This window comes from Notamacropus eugenii, chromosome 5, assembly GCF_028372415.1.
Source record: "Notamacropus eugenii isolate mMacEug1 chromosome 5, mMacEug1.pri_v2, whole genome shotgun sequence".
Classification (NCBI taxonomy): domain Eukaryota; kingdom Metazoa; phylum Chordata; class Mammalia; order Diprotodontia; family Macropodidae; genus Notamacropus; species Notamacropus eugenii.
In genome coordinates this window covers 63248668-63272239 of record NC_092876.1, presented here as the reverse complement: position 1 = coordinate 63272239, position 23572 = coordinate 63248668, and the positions used below count along the sequence as shown (strand labels likewise).

Below are 23572 nucleotides of genomic sequence, written 5' to 3'. Positions count from 1 at the left end.
GGAAGGGATTTTGAAGGTCATCTTATCTGACTCTTTCAACTGCAAATAGGAACTGAGCCCCAAGAGAATTTAAATGACTTGCCCAAGTAACACAGACACTAAGTGTTAGAGGCAGGATTTGAACTTGAGGTCCCTTGACTACAGAGTTACCACTTTTCCCACCACCCCAAGCTGCCAGTATCACAAATTCTAGCACAGAGTGGTCACTTTCCTTTGAGCATCTCATCATTTCCATTCCAGCAGCCAGTTCCTCCTTATTTGTGAGGGTCAGATTCATCCCAGATTTCCCCCTTGCCAGTTCTTACCCATGTTGAAGGAAGAAATTGTCATTAAGTCAAATCAAGAAATTATTAGCTGCTCTGTTCTGGACAGAGTGAACTTTAACAGATGTCTGGATAATCTGACTCCTCCATAATACTTGAAGGCCTGGTGACAGATAGTATGGCTGTAGATGGATTTGTAGAAGTTTGTCACTGTATTGGTTTCAGGGTGAAAAAGCTGTTGGCCAGGGCTACTTGTGAAGACTGTCGCTAAGTTGTGGAGAAGTGAGGAGCTATATCAAGGGGTAGGAATACTCATGCTGAAAAAATCATAGGGAGTGATAGCAAGAGAGAAAGGGGTGCTCTCCTTAGGGTTTCTGGAACAGCTACTGTGTTCCTGCTCCCACAGATGAACTACCCCATCTCTCTAATTGACACAACAACATTCCACAGGAAACAGCATCCCCTCCTCCCCCAAACAGGGCTGAACTAGGCCAGTCTAAGGCTTAAGGAAGGAACATAGGATCATACATTTACATCTAGAAAGGACCTTACTCCAACTAAGTCATCCCTTGGGCCATCTAGTCCAACCCCTTTGACATGAAAAGAACCATAGCCTAGAGAGAGGAAAAGACTTGCCCAGGGTCACACCAGTCAACAAGGAGTGAAACAGAAAATGGGAGAGGTGTGGTTTTTCTCTTTGGTTCTGATTCTTCTTTTACAACACAATTAGTGTGGAAATATGTTTACTATGGTTGCACAGGTAAAACCTATATTAGATTGCTTGCTGTCTTGGGGAGGGAGGGAGAAAAAAAATTGGAACTCAGAATCTTATAAAAGTGTAGGTTGAAAACTATCTTTACACATAATTGGAAAAAATAAAATACTATTAAGTGAGGAAAAAAAGAAAATGGGAAAGGAAGGATGGGAGAGGAAAGCAGGAGGGGAAAAGAGGAAAATGGGAAGGGAAGAGAGATAATGCATTGGTTAACTCTCCTGCATCTGGCCCATAGTAAGTGTTTAATTAATGTTTGTTGATTGATTGACCATGCCCTAGACCACAGCTTGGTACCATTCATGCATACTACAGGGTCAATCCCATGGTATTCAATATCTCTATGTTTTAGAATGACAGTTCAGTAGCTGGATGGAGGATGGATTGCAAAGGGGCAGACAGGCAGACCAATTAGGAGGAAATAGTAACAGTTCAGATGAGAAGCGATCAATCCATAAACATTTATTAAGCATCTCTTTGACTAGGAATACAAAATCAAACAGCAAGACTCTTTGTGATCAAGGAATTTACTTTATATTGGGAGACATCCCCAAATACACAAGGCAGGGTTTTTTCTTTTTTCTTTTGTAGGGGTGACTCAAAGCTGGGGGGATAAGCCAGGGACTCATATAGAATGTGGTAAAAAGGAATTTGCCCTTTGAAAGACACTGGGGTGTCTAAGAGCCATAGGTGAGAGGAGAGGCCATTCTCAGACTGGGGGACAAGTCAGTGGGATGCTGGGTTGTGAAACAAGAACCGTGAGAAGACCAGTTTGACTGGTCTGTTTGTGCATGCGAGGGGGAGTAGTGTATAATAAGGTTGGAAAGGAAGGATGGAGCCAAGTGATGAAATTATGAAGTTTTGGCTTTAGATGCCAAACAGAGGTGATTAAATTTTTCCTAGAGGTGCGAGGGAACCATCCTTTGGAATTTATTCAGTAGGAGAGTGGCATCAAACCTTTGTGTTAGGGAAAATCATTTGGGCAGTTGGGTGAAAAAGGGAGTAGAGGAGGGGAGAGGCTGGAGGCACAGAGCCCAATTAGGACATTATTACAATAATTGAGCTGAGAGATGATGAAGACTCATATTATGTAAATGGAGAGAGGTGGGGAGATGCAAGAGAAATTGTTTGGGGTCAAATGAACAAAACTGACTGGGTATGTGGGGGGAGGGGAGGAAATGAGGATGCCACAGAGGTTGTGAACCTTGGTAATTGGTGGACAGAAGTAGGGAAATGATGACAGCCTGGCCTAGGGCGGTGGCTGTTTGAGTGGCTAGAAGGGGATGGATTATTATCCCCATTTTCCAGATGGATGAACACAGCTGACAAGACTTGGCAATTGTTAGACTATGGGGGTTGAGTGAAAGGGAGAAGCCAACCATGGCTCCAAGATCATAAACCTGGGTGACCTGGGAAGGATAGTGGTACCTTTGACAGAGAGAGAAGTTCAGAGGAAGGGATGGGTTTTGGTGGAAATAAGCATGAGTTCCATTTTGGACATAGCGAGTTTGAGATGGTGAAGAGACATTGAGTGGAAAGCGTCTAATAGGCAGTTGGCACGTGAGCCTGGGGGGATGGGAGAGAGATTCGGGTTGGATTTAGAAATCTGTCAGTCACTGTGCTTTGAAGACCATAAAGCATCACAAAAATGGAATTATTAATGATTCTACTTCGTGTTGCCTCTGTGACCCGCATCCCTCTTTCCCTACATCCCTCCGATAGAAAGACACAACACAAAAAACCCAGATGAACCCAGAAAGGGAATTTCTTTTCCATTCAGGACTGAGCTGATTTCAGAGACCAACACTCAGCCAACTCAGCCTGTCTGTCTCAATCAGAGGGCATCTTCTGGAGGGTCAAGGATATAGCTCAGATGCCTGCTGAATGTAGGGCAAGGCCCACTTCATACCTCATACCTCCATCAGCCTCAGCAGCCCAGCCCTGAGTGCTGGAAAAAATAGGTCACAGGCAGGGGTGGGAAGGGATTCATCATTTCCTCTCCCATCTTTGGGGACAAACACTCTCCATTCATTTAATCATAAAGCTTTTTAATTAGGTTTTTTTTTTTTGTAATTTATAGTTGCTAAGCTATAGCAACCATAGCCAGAGGGACAGAGTGGTAGAAATGGGAAATGGAAAACTCTAAGTCCTGCTGTGTCCTGGGCTTTCTGACTTAAGGGAGCATCTGGTCTGGTCTCCTTCCAGCTGACTCTGCCCCAGGGGTTCCCTTCAGCAACCAGTGAGGGGCAGGCTGGGGGCAGGAATGCTGGTGAGGAGGAGACTCGCTTTGTTCCTTGCACCCCTTACTGCCTGGGGTTCAGGGCAGAGACCCCAGTGACCAATGTCACTCACAGAGAACCTCTCTGTCTCATGTGATCTGTTTACTGCTTTCAATATGACAACCTTCTGATACAGATTCATGAATCCATAGATGTTAGAAGTGGAATAGAGTTCAGAACACAGAATCATGAATCCATAGATATTAGAGCTCAGAACACAGAATCACATTAGATCACAGAACCTAAGTGGGCATCTAGCCTGACCCATCACTAACTAGGAATCCTGACTATGGCATCTCCAAGTAGACTCCACTTGGACATCTCCAAAGATGGCGTATCACCTCCAGTAGACTCCACTTGGACGTCTCCAAAGATGGCGTATCATCACCTCCAGTAGACTCCACTTGGATGTCTCCAATGATGGTGTATCATCACCTCCAGTAGACTCCATTTGGACGTCTCCAATGATGGCATATCATCACCTCCAGCGATAGCCCATTTCAATTTCAGAATGTCTCAATTTCCAAGAAAATTTTCCTTATTTTGGTCTTAGTTCTTTTCCATTTGGCATCCCTTCACATACTTGAAGACAGTGATGACATTTGCCTTAAATTGCCATATTTCCAGTTTCATCCCACTTCCCTTCTATACATCCTGATAGAGCTAGAGTCCCCTCTCCACCCTGGTCATCCTCCTCTGGAGACACTTCCCAGGAAAGAGAAGTGGTCTTGTAGTCAGAAGACCTGGGTCCAAATTCTACCTTTAATGCTTACTACTGATGTAACCTGAAGCAAGACATGACCTCTTTGGGTATCAGTTTCTTCATTTGTTACATGAGGGGGTTGTGCTAGATCTCTGAGGTCCCTTCCATCTCTAGTGCTAGGATCCTCTGATGCCTCCTAGGATGGGCAACTGTCTAAAATACGCCAAAAGAAGTCTGACCAGAGTGGAAGACAATGGCATGATTTGGTTTTCTGTTTCTGGGAACTGTACCTCTGTTAGTATGTTCCAAGATCACATCAGCTTCTTGGCTGTCATATTGCTACTGGTAAGAGGCAGTGAGGTCTGATGGGTAGAGATGGGGCCTCAAAACAAGGAAAACTGAGCCCCACCTCTGACACATACAGGCTGTGTGACCCTGGGCAAGTCACTTAATTGGTTAATGCTGTAGATCAGCAATGTCAAACTCAAGTAGAAACAGGGGACACTAAACCATATATAAAAATCCCTGGGGGAGTCACCTGTTGACTTAGCCACATGTTAACACTGTCTATGCATTACTGTTGTTAAAATTCTTCCCCCTCCACATTACATTTTAATCTGCTTGAGGTCTCCCTTACGAATATTGTGGGTCTTATGTTTGATCCCTCTAGAGGTTCTAGAGGACCTTGAATTTATGAGCTGCAGAGAAGGTGCTGTCCTGCAGTGCAAGAAGCTGTTTCCTTACCCAAGTCACCAATGAAATTACCAGCCCAGTCTGAGACCTTTCTCAGATGAATTCCTATCTGGTCCCACCTCTCCCATCTGGTACATGTGTAACTAAATTTGTTGAACCACATGTAAGATTTTAAATTTATCCTGCTTCCATACTGGCTCATTAGATTTTGCCCAACATCCTAGCCTACGTACATTTTGGATCCAGACTCTCCCATCCAATGCATTAGCGATCCTGCCCACCTGTGTGTCACCTGCAAATCTGATGAGGAAGTTATCTTTATCTTTATCTGGGTCAGTTCTCAAACTTTCTGGTCTTAGGACCCTTTTATATTCCTAAAATTACTGAGCTTGTGTTTATGTGATTTATATCAATTGACATTTACCGTACTAGACATTAAAATTTAGTATTATTAGGAAAATTGTTTTGACCTTGTAGATTTCCATTCCACTCCCACCCAAAGATCTTAGGGACCTTCAGAGGTCTCTGGATTACTCTTTGAGAACTGCTAGTCCAAGTCATCTCTAAGTCAGTCAGTCAGCCCCTACTTCCTCAGTAGCTACGGCTATTGAAGCCCTGGGAAAGAAAGCCTTCATCATCCTAGTCTTTGACATTCTCAAATGATTCAATATTAGGCATGAACATGGTTTTATCAGTGGAAATGACCTAAAGAAGCAGCTCCTTTGTGGTAGCACCCTAAGAATCATGTAGCACTTCCATCGGAATTGAAGCTGAAATGTCCTATGTGTATTGTCTCCTCCTATTAGAATGTGAGTTTCCTGAGGGCAGAGGCTCTCTCATTTTTCTACTCAATTCTTTTTAAAAGCTTTACTTATTCCCTTCATTCCTTGGTAGAAATGTTGAATGGAACAGTGACTTCTGGTGCTGTCCCAAACCACAAAGGCAGCCAGATTAGGGTTTGGGGTGCTTGTCACAGATGGGAACCTTGTTAGCCACTGCTGGGGGTGAACACAGGACTCCCTCAAGCCTGGGTTACCTTTTCGTAGTACTGTAGTTCATAGTCGAGGATGACGCCATTGGGCTGATCAGGCTGGGACCACGACAAAGTCATGCTGTCCACCGTCCGGCTCACCTGATGCACGATGGACACAGCAGATGGGGCTGCAAGAGAGAGGATGGAGTTTAATGGAAGGTAGAAAGCAATGTCTATGTTAAGAGAAGGGCTGGTGGGTTTCATTCCAGTGCCTGTAAGTTCCGTGTGTATGTGTGTGTACAAACACATGTGATTGGTATCACACTGGCACACAAGTCACTGTGGAGTCCAGAACAAAACACCTGACTTGGAAACAGGAAGACCTGGGTACAAATCCTCCTCAGACGCTCACCAGCACTGTGACCCTGGGCAAGTCTCATAACTTCATAACCTCAGTTTCCTCATCTGTAAAATGAGGATAACAATGACCTACTTTGCAAGATTGGAGGGAGACTTAGATAAGAAAATGAATGTACATCTTGCAGATGTTACAAAATGATATAGATATCATTTTTTATGGTAACCTCAGCAGCATTTACCATTTTAAAGTATTCCTTTTGCCTTTTGCTTTCTTTACAGCTAACACCCCTATTACTCTGTCCCCTCCTCCATCCCCACTCCGCAACATCTCACACTTTGAGAACAAAGAAAAATAGTAAGTCAGAGCAACCCACACAGCGAGTTGTTTCTGAGAGTGTATGTGACATTCTATAGCTGCTATTCCCCTTTCCAGTACTATAGAACTTCCACCCTGGGTGTTCTGGAGCCAGTTGGAACTGGCTTGTGAGAGAGCTGGTTGTTAAATTTCCAGCGTTTTCTGAAAGTTTTATGACACAGGCAAATACTACAAATTTGATTTATTGTTTTGTTGACTGCCTAGACTTAAGAAAGTGAAAGAGAAAATATTAATAATGAGATTAAACTTAAAAAGTACAGTATGTATCATTTCCTCTCTGGAAAGCTGATTATTAAACATTTACCAGCATGCTCAAAGATTCTACCTCACATATCAAGTGCTTTCCCATCCTTTTGCTTATTTGATCTTCAGAGCACGAAGGTAAGGAAGGCAAGGCAGGGACTGTCACCCTCATTTTATACTTGGATGGATCTGTGCTCTCAACATGTGGCCACTCTCTCCAAGGGTGTAAACTACAACTCATCCATACTTTAAATTAATTAAATTTTATTTTATTTTCAAGTGAAGACCTGCCTTTCCCCTCTCTCATTAGGAAAATAAGAAAAACAAAACCTCTATTAAAAGCATGTATAACCAAGCAAAACAAATTTCTTCATTAGCCATGTCTAAAAATTATGCCTTAATCGTCACTCTGAGTCCATCCCTCTCCGTATGGAGAAGGACGGTATGTTTCATCATGAGTCCTCCAAACTGTGTCTTTCAAAGTTGTTTGTCTTTACAATACTGCTCTTGTATAAATTGTTCTTCTGGTTCTGCTCATTTTACTTTGCATCAGTTCATACAAGTCTTCTTAGGTTTCTCTGAAACCATCCCCTTTGTCATTTTTTTATAGTTCAACGGTTACTCCATCACATTCATATACTACAACTTGTTCAGGCATTCCCCAATCAATGGGCTCCCCGTCAGTTGCCAATTCTTTGAAACAGTAAACAGAGTGGCTATAAATGTTTGTACATATGGGTCTCTTTTCTCCTTCTTTGATCTTTTTGGGATACAGATCAAGTACTGGTATAACTGGGTCAAATGGAATGCATCATTTAATATCTTTTAGGGGCATAGTTCCAAATTGCTTTTCAGAATGGCTGAATCAATTAACAGCACATTAAAGTACTTATTTTCTCACAGATCCTCCAGTATTTGTCATTGGGGGACACAACTTTGCCAATCAGATGGTTGTGTTGTGAAACCTCAGAGTTATTTTAATGAGGATTTCTCTAACTACTAGTGATTTAGAGAATTTTTTAAATGACTATTGCTATCCATGCCTCTTCATCCTACACGACTCTTGTCCTCCCATAAATACTCCATGAAAATGAATCAACTCAAATTGTTGAGAGCACTTTCCAGATCTATTGACCATAGAAGTAGGGATTATGCAATTTCTACAGTCCTTTGAAGCTCTGATAGTCTTATGTTTCAAGATTTCTTCTAGCTTTGACATTCTCTGTTCTAAGGGCCCTCCCAGCTCTGACATACTCTGTTCTAAAGGCCTTCTCAGCTCTGACATTCTATGTTTTAAGGCCCCTCCCTGCTCTGACAGTCTGTTTTAAGGCCCCTTCCAGTTCTGACACTCTGTATTCTAAGGGCCCTCCCAACTCTGATGTGTCCTAAGGGCCTTGACAGTTAAGGGCCCTCCCAGCTCTGACATTCTGTGTTCTAAGGACCCTCTCCACGCTGACATTCTGGGATTCTGACTACCTCTCCATGGTTCAGTGCTAGGGACAAAGTGTCGATGGTTTGGCCTGGGACTGAAACCAGAATGAGGAACATGCTGCACAGGGTATGGGAAGTTCATGAAACTCTGGCTCAGGGAGGGACAAACTTGGAAATCAGGGTTTCATTTCAATAGCACACAGAGCCAGAGGGACTTGGCCTGAGGGTAGGACCAGATGGAGGTGGCAGCAGCAAGAGCTAGGATAGGATGGTCCTTGGCCATGCTGAGGGAGGGCTTCTTCTGACTTTTATGTAAAAATATGGACAGTACAACAGCCTAGGCTTTTTGCAACACTTGGGACATCACTGGTGTTAGGGAGGGCAGCTAGGTAGTGCAGTGCATAGAGCGCTGGGCCTGGAGTTAGGAAGACTCATTTTCAAATCCAGCCTCAGATGCTTACTAGCTCGGTGACCCTGGGCATTCACTTAACCCTAGTTGCCTCAGTTTCCTTATCTATAAAATGAGCTGTGAAAGGAAATGGCAAACCACTCCAGTATCTCTGCCAAGAAAACACCAAATGGGGTCACAGAGAGTCAGACACCACTGAAGTGACTGAATAACAATAATGATATCCTGTAAAGAATCCTGGACTAGAGAACTTGTGAACTGAGATGCTTTAAATCCATAGAAAAGCAAGATAACTTCTCTGGACCTCACTTTCCTCATCTACCAAATGGGAATAGAGATATTTGCCCAATTGTCTTGTAGGACTGGTGTGACGAAAGCCTCTTGTCAACCTGAAAGCTCTACAAGACTGAAAATTTTTGATTTCAAAGCTGGATAGATAACTCTTCTGACTTTGCCACGACTCAGTTTCCCCTTCCAGAAAAAAAGAGGTAATAGTAGGATCCTAGGGGCGGCTAGGTGGCACAGGTAAGTCACTTCACCCTGTTTGCCTCAGTTTCCTCATCTATAAAATTAGCTGGAGAAATAGCAAACCACTCCAGTATCTCTGCCAAGAAATCTCCAAATGGGGTCATGAAGAGTTGGACGTGACTGAAACAACTCAACAATATAAAGGGTTTAGAGATAGAGACGACTTTAGAACATAGAATGTTCTAGCTGGACAGGAACTCACGATCATATACATATGAAGTCTGACATGGGTTTAAAAATTGACTACCAGGACAAGATGACAGAGGCATGGTAAGACAGTAGTTTGGTTGAAAAAGATCTGGGGGTTGTAGTGGACCATAATCTCAATATGATTTCAAGACTGTGAACTATGATCTTGAGCAGTATTAAGAAGAACGTAGCTTGTGAGAATAAAGAGGTGAGAATATCACGTTCCCTTGCCCTGGTTAGGCCCTATCTGGGATACAGCATTCAGTTGTGCATGCCATGGTTTAGGAAGGATAGTGGTCAGCTGGAGAATGTCAAGAGTGGGGCAGCCATGATAGGGAAGGGCCACAGGATCTGAAGCAACTAGGAACAATGAGCCTGGGGAAGAGGGGACTCTGGGCAGGAGTCTGGTTACCTTCTTCAAGTATTTGCCACAGAGAGAAGAGTCTATAGTAATGGGTAAAAGTTATATGATAGGACCACCTTCCTAACAATTAGAGCTGCCCTCATGTGGTATGGGCCACCTTGGGACACATGGGTTCTTCCTCACCAGACGTCTTCAAAGGGAGCCTGGATGATTGGTCAGGTAGAGTGTAATTCGTTTCGCTAAAAGGCTACATTATAGGATGTTTTCAACTGTGAAATTTTGTGATTCTGCAAAACAATTTATTCCAAGCCCTCTTTTTTTGGGGGAGAGGAGAGGTTTTGCCCAAAGTCTCAAAGGCAGAAGAAGCAAGGCTGAGATTTGAACTCAGGCTTCCTGATTCCATGCTTGAGCTGTCACTGAATCAATCATAGTTGAGAGGGTAGGAACATTCTTTCCAAGATAAGGTGCTCTGCTGGGCGAGAATGACTGGAGGTGCCTTGTTTCCTGGTTCTGTTTACTGTTTGATATTGGTGGGAGATGAGGAAGCTAGAGGGGAGTGGGTATACTAGGGATGAGCCCTGTTTCTCAAGCAACCCCCTCTTCACCACTCTGATTTTCCATTCATCACCAAGTGCCCCTGTACTGATAGGGAGTGAAAATCAAAGTCTGAATTAAAGGGAGAAGAAGGGGAGGTAGAAAAAGGCAGAGGATGCAGAGGGAAGAGGCAGGTAAAGAAGCAGGATTTGGAATAAAAGGGAGGAGAGGTGAGAGATAAAATGAATGACTGGAGAGGGGAGGTATGCAAAGGAAAGATGGATGGAAAGGAAGAGTCAGGATAAAGGGAAGAAGAAAGAATTGTGGGGATAAAGAAAAGGGCTGCAGAAGAGGGGGATAGGCAGAGAGGGAGGGAAAAGGGAAGAAAAGGAGAATCAGAGGCAAAGGGAAGAGAAGAGAGAAAGCTACGGAAGCAGGGGCATGAGGTGGGAGTGGGAAAGAGAGAAGAGAGAGAAAGAAGTGATATAATATGATATAAAATACTCTATGATTACAGAGATGCTTAAGGTTTACAAAGCATCACATACAAAGAGAGAGATAAGGAAATGGAGGGGGGGAAAGGAGAGAAAAGAGGGATGATGAAGAACAAGGGAGAGGATGAGAGAGGGATGGAAAAAAGAGAAAAGGGAGGTTTGGAGAAGAGACAGTGGGGAAGACAGATAAAGAGGAGAGGGAGAGGGTGAAAGAGGGACGGGAAAGAGAGAGGAGAGAGGAGGAAAGACGAGAAAAGGTTAGAGAGGACAGTGAGAAAGAGGATAAGAAAGAAGAGATCAGATGGAAAGAGTAGTTGAGGAAAAAGAAAAAATTCAAAGAGGTGGAGAGGAAAAAGGAAAGAGAAAAGGAATGGAGAAGAGAGGGGAAATAGGAGCCTAGTGTGATGAGGAGGGGGTATGATGTCCCATGATGCTTTGGGGGACACTTTGATGTTGAGCTGAAATTAGACTAAAAAAAAACCAAACTCCAACAACCTCCACCCCCACCCCAACCCAAGCCCTGACTATGTCATTGCCGTCTTCTGGTTTCTCTCTCAGGCTGGTCTTATGTGAGGACTGGAATGCTACATTCTTCCTCTGGCTCCCTGAGGACACAGTCTTCTTTGTGACGACTGTGAGGCAGACTTCCATCCTCTCCAGTCTGTCACCAGTCAAAGCTGAACCTTCCCTCCTGGGGTCTGACCAAAAAAATCCCTCCCCTTCTGGGGTTTCATAATTACCAGAGGAGAAAATTGTCAATGACTCGGAATCTGAGATCCTCTCAGCTCCTTTCTCTCAGGCACTACGGGAAAGGGAGGAGGAGAGGGATGCAACCCAGAGCAGAGACACCCACTTAGTCCAATAAACCCACTTAATCCCCCTTGGGCAGTCACCAAAAGCAGCCCTTTCCAGGTTAGGGGATCAATCAGGAGGCAGACACAGGAGAGCAGAGGCCACAGCTGTCTGGAAATATGGCAGTAACTGTTTCCACTGGGAAATCTGAAACATTTGTCCCAGTGAGACAATAGGGGTTACAAGGTTCCTTCTGACTTGGCCACTCTACATTCTAAGGTCCCAGAAAGCTCAATTACCCTTTGTTCTAAAATCCTTTTCAATATATGTCTGAGTTCTAACATTTTTTGTTAGAAAACCCCTTCCAATCCTATTACTCTATGTTCTAAATTTCAGCTTTCTACAAATTTTACTAAAACATGTCTTTGTTCTAAAGTTCTTTCCAGTCCTAACAGTCTCAGTTCTCAGGCCCCTTTCAGCTCTATGTTCTATGTTCCAAGTTCCCTTCCAAATTATGCATTCTTCGTTGTGATGTGTCTTCTGCTTCTGACTTTGTACTGGACGTTCTAAGGTCCAACCAGCTCTGACACTATACATTTCATTTAAAAAATATTATGTTCTAAGCTTCCCCATCCAGCTGTGATAGTCTATTTTTTAAGGTTAATTCCATCTCTGAAATTCTATGTTCTAAGGCCACCTTCCATCCCTAAAATTCTGTGTTCTAAGGTCCTTTATAGATCTAACATTCTGTGTTTGAAGGCTCCTTTCCATCTATGAAATTCTATATTCTAGTTCCTTTACATTTGTAACATTCTATGTTCTAAGGCCTCCTTCCATCTTTGAAATTCTATGTTCTAAGGTCATTTACAGCTCTAACATTCTATGTTCTAAGGCCCCCTTCCATCTCTGAAATTCTGTGTTCTAAGGTCCTTTACAGATCTAACATTCTATGTTCTAAGGCCCCCTTCCATCTCTGAAATTCTATGTTCTAAGGTCCTTTACAGCTCTAACATTCTATGTTCTAAGGCCCCCTTCCATCTCTGAAATTCTATGTTCTAAGGTCCTTTACAGCTCTAACATTCTACGTTCTAAGGCCCCCTTCCATCTCTGAAATTCTGTGTTCTAAGGTCCTTTACAGCTCTAACATTCTATGTTCCAAGGCCCCCTTCCATCTCTGAAATTCTATGTTCTAAGGTCCTTTACAGCTCTAACATTCTATGTTCTAAGGCCCCCTTCCATCTCTGAAATTCTATGTTCTAAGGTCCTTTACAGCTCTAACATTCTATGTTCTAAGGCCCCCTTCAATTTTATCGCTCTACACTCAGTTAAGTATTGATAGAGCAATAGGCCTAAAGTCAAGAAGATCTGAGTTCAAACCCAGAACACCTAATAGTTGTGTGACCTTGGGTAAGTCACTTCACCTGTGTGCCTAGGTTTTTGTAACTGTAAAATGGGGATAACAAAAGTGTCCACCTCACAGTTTGTTGTGAGGATTAAGTGAGATAATAAATGTAAAGAGCTTAGCACAGTGCCTAGTAAATAGTAGGCACTTAAGAAATGTTTAATTCTTTCCTCTTCCAAATCAGATATTCTTTGTTCTGAAGTCCCTTCCAATTCCAGACCCCAATCTAGCTCTGATTTCTTATGTTCTAAAGACTTTTCCACCTCCAAAATTCCCTCTGGTTCAAAGTCCCATTTAGTTAGGACATTCTACGTTCTAATGTTCTCTTATGAGGGCCCTTTTAGCGTTAACATTCCAAGTTCCAAGGACCATTACAATTCTGTATTTCTGTGTTCTGAAGCTGTTCAGTTCTAACATTCTTTGTTCTAAAGCCCCTTCCATTAATATTTTAAGTTTCAATGTTCTGTGTTTTAAGGTTCCTCCCGCCTCTGCCCTTCTATTCGGCAAGGTTCCTCCCAGCAATAGCAGCCTGTGATTCCACGATTCATTCAACCACCTGCTTCCCAGGCAGTGTGGCACAGTGGGGAGCTTGCTGGATTTATTATAACCTTTCAAAGCCAAGTTCTTCTGGAAAAATGGAGTCAATAATTCTGGCACAAGCCACCTTACAGGATTGTTGTGAAAGAAGCGGATTGTAAACCTTAAACTCCTATCAAATGTAAGTTGTCCTTGGGTCCTAAATCATGACTGTCTCCAGCTGAAGGCTGGCCATTTGGGGGAGGAGGGAGGCCGATATTTCTAAAGCCTCCCACGTGTACCAACTACTCATTCCCAGAGCAAAATCCACACTGGGGCTTTGACTTTTGCCTGATATTCCGTAAGCACACTCTCTATTCTGTAAATTTAAAGGAGTTTTCAGATCCATTACCTGATAAAAGAGAAGACGGGACAGGTATCATTATCCCCATTTGGTAGATGGGGAAAGCCCATGGCAAAAAGTGGCATGTCTGAGGTCACAGTTGTTGTGGCAGAGCAGGACTAGGAAAGCCTTTGGAAATGGAATGTCAGAGCTGGGAGGGCCCTTAGAACCCAAAATGTCAGGGCTTAGAGGAGCCTTAGAACAAAGAAATGTTGAGCTAGGAAGGACTGGAGCCCAAACTTTCAGAATACTGGTCCACTTGCTACCATACCATGTGGCTTCTCCTCCTACTGCCCCTACATCCCCTCAGGTAACTGGTCTCTTCTTTCTCCCCCTCTCTACACCTTTCACTCAAGTGATTCCCCATCCCTGAATGGACCCACAGGATCACAGAATGAGAGCTGGATGGACCTCCCATTTCAGACGCCATTTAGTCCAAGTTTCCCCTTTTACAGACAAGGAAACTGAAGAAGAGGGTGGTTGAGTAACTTGACATGTTACACAGCTAGTCCGTGTCAGGGATAGGACATGGATGAGGACCTTCCTGATGCCAAATTCTACCCTCTACCCACTAGCCCACACTCCTTCCTCTTTTCCTCCCAATACCCCCTTTCTGTTTGGGTTTCTTTCCTTCAAGGCTCAAGCCAGAAGCGCTTTCTTCCAGGAAACGTCTCCTGTGCCCTGCGAGTGAAAGCCATTTCTTCTGTCTGTCTCTCTTTCTCTGGTCTCATGTTCTCCTCTGCACCCTGATCACTTGTATCTTCATCCTGTATCAGACCCCAGGTAAATTCTCTGAAAGTATCATTCTCATTTCTAGACTCTACAACCTCATGACCACTGTACAGGGCCCCTGAGGACACTCCAGTTCCTGAGCCTCCCTCGGTTTCTGCTCTCATCCATCCCCTCTGGTTTCATTTGCCACTAGCTGGGCCATGACCCGAGTAGCCTCCAAGGCTCCTGGCCTGGCTAGCTGCATCCTCTTGAGGTGTCAGCAAAATTGCGGTGGCCCCACCTCTCTCCTGGGTTTAGCTGGCAGGCTTTAGTTTCAGGCAGGATAACCCCCCCCCCCCCCGACTCTGATTATGGTAAGCCCCATAACCTCAGCCCTGGCAGGGTACCGACATTTGTGGAAGAAAGGATCAAGGTGGAGAGAGACCCCCACCAAATGCTGAAGGCCATTTCCCTGAAATCCAAAGGGATTAACAGCGAGGAAAAAGAAAACAGCTGGGAAATCTCCAACAGGCTGACTCCCCCCAGTTCTCAGCTAGCTCTCTACCAGGATCCCCCCTGCCCCGCCTGGTTTCTTTAGGGTGTCAGGTTTCGGGCCTGGGAGCAGCTTTCCTTATAAGCCAGTCAGTGGGGAATTCTGGCATTTTCAATTACCAGCATGCCTCACTGGCAAGGGGAATAAGGTCAGCTGTGCCCCTTGACCTTTACATAGAGATAGGACTCTGGGGAGAGCACACAAAGAGAGGCTTGTGGCTGGGATGGGCCAAGCCTTCTGGCTGGGGCAGGGGGGAGGGAAGGAGGGGGACAGCCTGGCTGAGGGGAACGGAGAGAGAAAGTGATGACTGCCCCAGGGGCCTGCTCAGTAGAGGCAGGTGGGCCAGCAACCCTGATGTCCCGAGCATCTGAAGCCTCCCACAGGAAAGCTCATTTGCTCATTCATTAATTAGCTGGGTGGCCTTTCACCAACTCGCTTCCTTTTGGGGGGGGCCTCAGTTTCCACATCTGTAAAATATAGGACTGATATGAGAGGAGACATTACAGTGGACCCTCTGGGCTTCAGTTTCTTCTATAAAATCAGAAGACTGGACTCCAGATGCTCTCTTTATCAGCTTTAACAGTCCATTTGTCCTAAGGGCCCTCCCAGCTCTGACATCCAGTGTTCTAAGGGCCCTCCCAGCCCTGATACTCTATGTTCTAAGACCTGTCCAAGCTATGACCTTTTCCATGTTCTGAGACTCCTTCTAGTTCTGACATTCTGTGTTCTATTACCCTCCACTCCAAGATCCCTTTCAAATCTAACATTGTGATTTTTAAAAATCAATTCAATGAGGACTTACTACAAAACCCATGTCATGCCAAACATAGTCCTATCTATGAATACACAAATGGGCCAGTTTCCCTGCCCTCAACAAGGAGTGTACCCTCTCCAGGCCAAGGATGCCCAGGCCTGTACTAGAGTCTCTGAGTATGATAAGGGCAGACACAAGGTCTCTATCATTCTCCAGCTGGGAGACTAGACTCAGCCCAGCTGAGTTGACCACTGGTTAGTGGTCAAGATGAAGTAAGACTGCATGGTTCTGAACAGACACCTCTTTGAAAGGGAACATATACAAAATGAGAAAAAAAGATGTAAAATCACAGAGATTTGAGGCTATATAACCGGATTTTAGAGAAACCAAGCATGGGGAAAAAGGTGGCCTAGATTTGGACCAATACTGTTGTTACATAATCAGTGTCAAAGGAAATGATGCTAATGATAGGGGCAGCCAGACTTCAGAGACCAGCATGCGTTTGGGACTATTGAAAAAGGACCCAATCCCAGGTCTCAGACCAGACCGAGAGCCCTGGGAACAGCAGTGTCTCCAGCCTAATGTCCATAGCTGCCATTCGGGGAAGCGGCTCCTTTGGAGATGTAGCCTGGCAACCGTTCCAGAAGGAACAGTGGGCACAGCCACTGAAGGCACCGAGAGGAAAGTTATCTTGAGTCCCTGGCAATCCCAAATGATTCCATGTCAGAAAATGAAATGACTGAATCAATGGAAATGGCATTAAACATGAAGCATTATGATCTGCTTTACCAATAACCCTAAAGGGACCATGGGACCTTTCTATCTGACAGTCAGCTAAAATATCCTGTATGAATAGTCTCCCCATTACAATGTGAGCTCCTTTAGTGCAGGGAATGTCTTTTTTCTATTGGTATCCTCAGACCTTAGCACAGTACTCTGCACATAATAACTGTATAAGAAACTTTTCATTCATTCATTCATTCATTCATTCATTCATTCATTCATTCGTTTGTTCACTCATTCATTCGTTCGTTCATTCATTCATTCATATCATGTGGCTCCAGAACCAACTTAAAAATTCATTCATTCACTCATTCATTCATTCATTCACATCATGTGGCTCCAGAACCAACTTAAAGCTTTTTCTAACCATGACCAATGAAACCCAACAAGGCTTTGAACTATAATCAGGGGGAATTTCTTTACCTATAGTGGTTAGGGTGCTGGAAGACCTGGGGTCAAATTCTGCTTCAGGCACTTATAAGCTGTGTAAGTCACTTCTCTCTAAGACTAAGGTTCTTTGTCTTGAAGATGAAAGAGTAGGACTCAACCTTGGATGTCCCTTCTAGCTCCAAACCTATAATCTTATCCTCCTGTGACCTTCAAAATGGCAAGGTGCCCTCCCAATTTTTGAGAGGGAAACAACTGAGAACTACTTCATCAACACTTCTGGGGATGGTTCATATGATTCAAACGTGTGCTAGCACAGTACAACATCTGAGCAGCCACTTAATAAAGGCTACTTCTAGAACTGTGTAGAATCACAGACTGTCAGAGCTGAGTTAGGAATCTTAGAACATAGAATGTTAGAGATTGGGGCGGGGGGAAGAGAGTACCTCAAGACACAGGATGCCAGAGCTGGGAGGGCCCTTAGAACACAGGATGCCAGAGCTGGGAGGGCCCTTAGAACACGGGATGCCAGAGCTGGGAGGGCCCTTAGAACAGACAATATCAGAGCTGGGAGGGCCCTTAGAACAGACAATGTCAGAGCTGGGAGGGCCCTTAGAACCCAGGATGTCAGAGCTGGGAGGGCCCTTAAGACACAGGATGTCAGAGCTGGGAGGGCCCTTAGGACACAGGATGTCAGAGCTGGGAGGGCCCTTAGGACACAGGATGTCAGAGCTGGGAGGGCCCTTAGGACACAGGATGTCAGAGCTGGGAGGGCCCTTAGGACACAGGATGTCAGAGCTGGGAGGGCCCTTAGGACACGGGATGTCAGAGCTGGGAGGGCCCTTAGGACACGGGATGTCAGAGCTGGGAGGGCCCTTAGAACCCGGGATGTCAGAGCTGGGAGGGCCCTTAGAACCCGGGATGTCAGAGCTGGGAGGGCCCTTAGAACATGGGATGCCAGAGCTGGGAGGGCCCTTAGAACATGGGATGCCAGAGCTGGGAGGGCCCTTAGAACACAGAAAATCAGGCCTGGGAAGAGTCTTAGAACATTAAAAAATCGAATATTGTCATCAGAAATCACTTTAACATCTAGAACATCAGCCCTAGAAGGGCCCCAGAGATCATTTCATCAAACCCCCACATTACAGTCGAAGGGCTGTGTGGCTGGTCTAAAATGGCCTGGCCATTTGATGGCATTGCTAGCATTAGAACCCAGACGCCCCCTACCCAGCTGCCCATACAAGGGCTGTCTCCTTCCTCAGCCCACAATGCTGTAGCCCTTACATGTGTTTAGCCCTTTTAACTGTTCAAAGAACTCTCTAATCTGTGATCTCATTTGATCTTCTCATCCACCCCACAGGGCAGAAACACAGATACTCAATATGGGAAAGTGGAACGGACTGTGGGGATACTCAGCGTCCTTCCCTCCTGGGCTGTTGTGAAGATCCAATGGGGCAATGGATGGGAGGGCTTTGAAAAGCACCAAGGACTTGCCACCGTTAAATGTGAGGGGAAGAGGAGGTGGAAGAGCTCAGGAAAGGAGGGACTGGCCTGAGAGGGCTGTGCAGAGACATACCGTGGCCATCACGGGAGCCACTGTCGCCAATGTCCCTTGGCTCTTCTGTTTCCTAGCTGGGTGGCTTTAGGCAAGGTATTTCACTTCCCTATCAGTCAACAAACATTTAGGAAGTGCCTACTATGTGCCAGACACTGGGCACTTGGGATATGATCTCTGCCCTTGAGACACTCACAGTCTGATGGGGAGATAATAAGCAAACAAATATGTACAGACAAGCTGGACACAGAATGAATAGAAAATAAAGAGCAGAGGAATGGCACGAGTATTAGGAGGCACAGTTGGGGAAGGATTCCTATAGAAAGTGGAGTTTTAGGTGGGATTTCTTTATATCAGGGAAGCCAGTAGTTGATGCAAAGGAGGGAGAGCATTTCAGCCACCAGGGACAGTCAGAAAAAATAGCCAGAGCTGAGAGAAGGAATGTCTTGTTTATGGGACAGCCAAGGGGCCAGGAGGGCAGGACCTAAGGTATTGTGCTCAAATATTTTGTGCTCAAAAATCCCTACATTCTAAAGCCCTCCCAGCTCTGAAATCATGCATTCCAAGGGCCCTCCCAGCTCTGACCTTCTGTGTTCTAAGGGCCCTCCCAGCTCTGACATTCTGTGTTCTAAGGGCACTCCCAGCTCTGACATCCTGGGTTCTAAGGGCCCTCCCAGCTCTGAAATCATGCGTTCCAAGGGCCCTCCCAGCTCTGACCTTCTGTGTTCTAAGGACCCTCCCAGCTCTGACATCCTGGGTTCTAAGGGCCCTCCCAGCTCTGACACCCTGTGTTCTAAGGGCCCTCCCAGCTCTGACATCCTGGGTTCTAAGATCCTCTTCCACTGCATTCTCTTCATGTCAAAGCTAAGATCTTTCGGACTGCAGTGTGTGGTGAAGAGCTTTGGCCTTGCGGTCAGAGGACCTGGCTGTGTCATTAACGATGTGTATGAAGCTGGTGAATCATGCCACCTCACCTGGAAAAGGAGGGTGTTATTGTAGACTGATCTCTACAGTCTCTTCTGCTCTATATCTGATTAGCCTAAGAAGCAGAAAACCTGGGTCTGAATCACAACTACTTCTTATTAGCTTGTGACGACAGGCACGTGCCTCCGTTTCCTTTTCTGTAAAAACGGGAGAGTAATCTTTAGTGGGGTTTTGTCAGGTTCAAATGAGAAAATGCACATGAAAGAACTTTGGAAAGTGGCACATCATTTAATCTGAGGTCTTTTCGCTCAGGCGGGGGGAGGACACTGGTATCCCTTGCCTAGGGAGCCAATTTTCCCTCCCTACCCTCTGGTTGCTACATTGACTGTCTCATCTTCCTCTTGTCTGCAGTTTGGTAATATCTCCAGTAGGAACTGAGTGAATCCATGTCCAGCCCTGACTCCCCACTGTGTGAAGAGTGAGGCAAGCATTCCCAGGCCTCCACCAAAGAGGGCATTCTCCAGCAGGGCCTGCTTAGTACTAATGAAGGGAGAGTGTTCCCAGGCAGCCGAAGTGTGAGCCCTCAGGGAGCCAAGGTGCTCTGGGAGCACCTTGGGAAGCTCCCAGCCTGGATGTGCTCCCCAGGGGATGGCAGGAGCTGCCCAGGGCCCAGGCTCTCTGACTGCCAAGCTGGCAAAGTCACAGCTGAGGTATTAATGGAGCAACGAGCTTCTTAATTGCGAGGTGTGAAATCAGCGCTAAATTAGACAGCTTAGCCAACAGTTTACAACTAAGTTTGTGGAAAACTGTCAGCTCTCCCTGTCTCTAATCAGTCTTGGACCCAAAATAGAATGGTATCTTTCTGTTCAGTCTCATTTTCGTACATGACACTCTCCTTCACACAGGTGCACAAACACATTCACACTCACTACACACACAAACCAATCGACCAATCCATAAATGTTTATTAAGCCCCTAATACGAGCCTACTAGGCACTATGCTAGGCACCCAGAATGTTTAAATGAATCTCAGTGATCTCACTGAGTTCAGGACAATATCAACCACAACTCATCCATCCTGTGGGACTTGGATTCATGCCCATGTTCTCCCCAAAATTCATCATGGGGCCAGCATCCATCCAATATGCTGGAGGACTCACTCAGTTTCTTCTGGCATAATGAGGATACCACAGTAGTATGTTCTGCCTTTTTTTTTGTCATGGCAACCCAGGCACTGGGGATCCAAAGACAAAAAAAGAAAAATTCCCTGACCTCAAGAAACATGTATTCTACAAGGGAGTGGGGCAACCAGGGAGAAAAGCAAGGTGTCCGTATATATATACATATTCCAGACAATGTGGGGAAAATGTAAGATGCCCATAGACAATGTAGTGGAAAGGTGTTCATAGATATATCTCAAGAAATGTGGGGGATAGGCAAGATGAACATATATACATTCCAGGCAACATATACATATACACATCCTGGCCTGGATGTGCTATTTAAGTATATACAAATAAATACAGGAACCTATTCATGTACACAATGCTCTCACATAGAAACACAATCATGGTGGGTCCAATCCTGGCTCTGTCCCTTACTAACTAGGTGACCCTTGGCAAGTCTCCTGACCTGGAGTAGATTGGAACCTTAGAGGATTTCTCATACCAAGCTCCTTTTTTTTGCAGATGAAGAAACTGAGGTCCAGAGGGGCTAAAGTCCAAGGTCACACAGGTTCTATATGTCCCAAAGGAGGGATTGGAACTCAGGTCCTCTGACTCCAGAGTCAGTGTTCTTTGCATTGTACCAAGCATCCACTCAAGGAAAGTTTTCTTGTAGTTTGAAATCCTATGATCTTGTAAAGTGGGGCCAATGGGTCAAAGACGGACAAATTTTATTTCAGTGCAATAAAAAGTCGACACCCCTTAATCATAAGACTATCCAAGGAGTTTTCTCCCTTGTTTTCCATAGAATTTAGTGTCAGAAGGGGTTCTGAGAGGCTGTCCAATTCATCTCCCCTCTCCCATTTTAGAGATGAGAAAACTGGTCTCAAGAAGTATAGAAATGACCTCCTCTCCACTGTGTCATTTCAGTCGTATCCAACTCTCTGTCACTCCATTTGGGGTTTCCTTGGCAGAGATACTGGACTAGTTTGCCATTTCCTTCTGCAGCTCATTTTACAGATGAGGAAACTGAGGAAAAGAAGGTTAAGTGTCTTGCCCAGGATCACACAGCTGGTGTCTGATGCCAGATTTGAACTCATGAAGATGAATCTTCCTGACTCAAGGCCTGGCCCCTTGCACACTATGGCTCATTCAGCTTCCTCATAGTGACTATAATAATGTATACAGGAAAGCAACCCTAAAATGAAGCTAAAGGCCGAGTTATTACAATGACCACTCTTGGCCCCAAAGAGAAATCACCTTTTGGTAAGAGAGTGGGAGACTGCAGATATGGAAAGTTGCTGCTAGTATAGAGAGTCTGATGGTTTTTGCTTTATTTTCCCCCCTCTATTAGAAGTGGCTACTCATTTCAGGGGGAGGGGCAGTGTTTCCTATTACTTCCCTTCATATGCTTTCTTTTTAAAAATAAATTATCTTGTTAAATATTTCTTAATTACATTAAAAAAATTTTTTTGCCATTCATTTAAAAAATTTTTGAGTTTCAAATTCTCTCCCCCCGACTCCTTGAGAAGGCAAGAAACATGATATCGAATATACATGTGGAATCATTTTATATACTTTCCATTCAAGTCACAGTGGCTTGCTAACCAACCATTTCTTGTCTATGCATTCTATTTCCCATCTCCAGACCTTTGTCCCTATGATTCTTCACATCTGGAATGTACCTCCTCACCTCTACCTCTCAGCATCCCTATTTTCATTTGAAACAATTTTGGTGACACTTCTTGCATGAGGTCTAGCACAGGGTCTGGCATACAGTAAGTAGGTGCTCATTTGAGGATGTAATATAATGTATAAATAATACTTAATATGTATCATGCAATTTCTCATTTATATAGAGAGCTTTAAGGTCTGTAAAATAGTCCCTCAGCAATCCTGACAAGTAGGCAGAAGTATCACTGTGATCATTTTACAGATGAGGAAACTGAGGCTTAGGGAAATTAAGTGACTTGTCTCTAGTGCCCTGCCTAGTTAGTGGCAGGTCTTGGATCTAGGCCCAGGGATCCTGACTCCTAGTTGAGAAGGAAACCTGGGGAGTGACCTTTCTGAACAGACTGGTTGGTCATGAGGGATGATGACCCCTTCTCATAGCTGGTTTCAATTTCTTACCTGCCTGATTGGTGGTGATGTTGACGGAAGCAAACTGGGGTGAGAAGGGACTCTGGTCAGTGACCCCATTCACCGCTTGGATCTCAAAGGTGTATTGAGTGTGGGCTAGGAGGTCGCTGATATAGATCCGGGGCTCCGTCAGACCCAGCTGCCTTGGGGCAAATTGCACGTTGTCCCCGCAGCGGGTGCAGGCGCCCCGGCCTGAGCCACAGCTTTTGCAGATGATGTTGTAAACCAGGTCCTCTCGGCCCCCTGAGTCCCGGGGTGGAGTCCATTCTAGCATGAGTGAGGTCTCATTGATGCTGGAGATGACAGCCTGAGGCGCAGAAGGGATGGCTGGGGAGAAACAAAAGAATCCGTTAGTCTCCTGTTCCACCACAGAACAGATCATTGCACTGAGTTTACTCAATGTGGACAAAGAACTTCATAAACTTTCAAACATGGATCTGACCATGTCAACTTCCCTACTCAAAAACCTTCTGAGGCTCCTCATACCCCCGAGGGTAAAAACCAAATCCTTAGCCTGCCAATTAAAGCCCTTTACAATGGGGAGCCCTTCTAATATCTTTCTCCTTTAAAAAAAATCATTTGTTTTTAGTTTTCAACATTCACTTCCATAAGTTTTAAATTTTCTCCCTCTCTCTCTCTCTTGCCCCTCCCCAAGACACAATGCAATCCGATATAGGCTCTACACATACAGTCTTATTAAAAATATTTTCACATTAGTCATGTTGTACAGAAGAATTTGAACGAATGGGAGAAACCATGAGAAAGAAAAAAACAAAACAAAACAAAACAAAAAAGAGCAAATAGTCTGCTTCCATCTGCATTCAGACTCTATATTTCTTTTTCTGGATGTAGATGGCATTTTCCATCATGAGTTTTTTG

The 23572-nt window shown here is 44.8% G+C and overlaps 1 protein-coding gene across 2 annotated transcripts in view; it reads right to left on the bottom strand.

The window, feature by feature from the left end:
• Positions 1 to 23572, bottom strand: part of EPHB2 (EPH receptor B2) — a 267407-nt gene that overhangs the window by 38580 nt on the left and 205255 nt on the right. For both annotated transcript variants that reach the window (XM_072609234.1, XM_072609235.1), the window contains exons 5-6: positions 22685 to 23020; positions 5747 to 5871 (exon numbers count right to left, since the gene is read on the bottom strand). In XM_072609234.1, coding sequence (XP_072465335.1) covers positions 5747 to 5871; positions 22685 to 23020 — 461 coding nt within the window. The remainder of the gene's footprint in view (positions 1 to 5746; positions 5872 to 22684; positions 23021 to 23572) is intronic.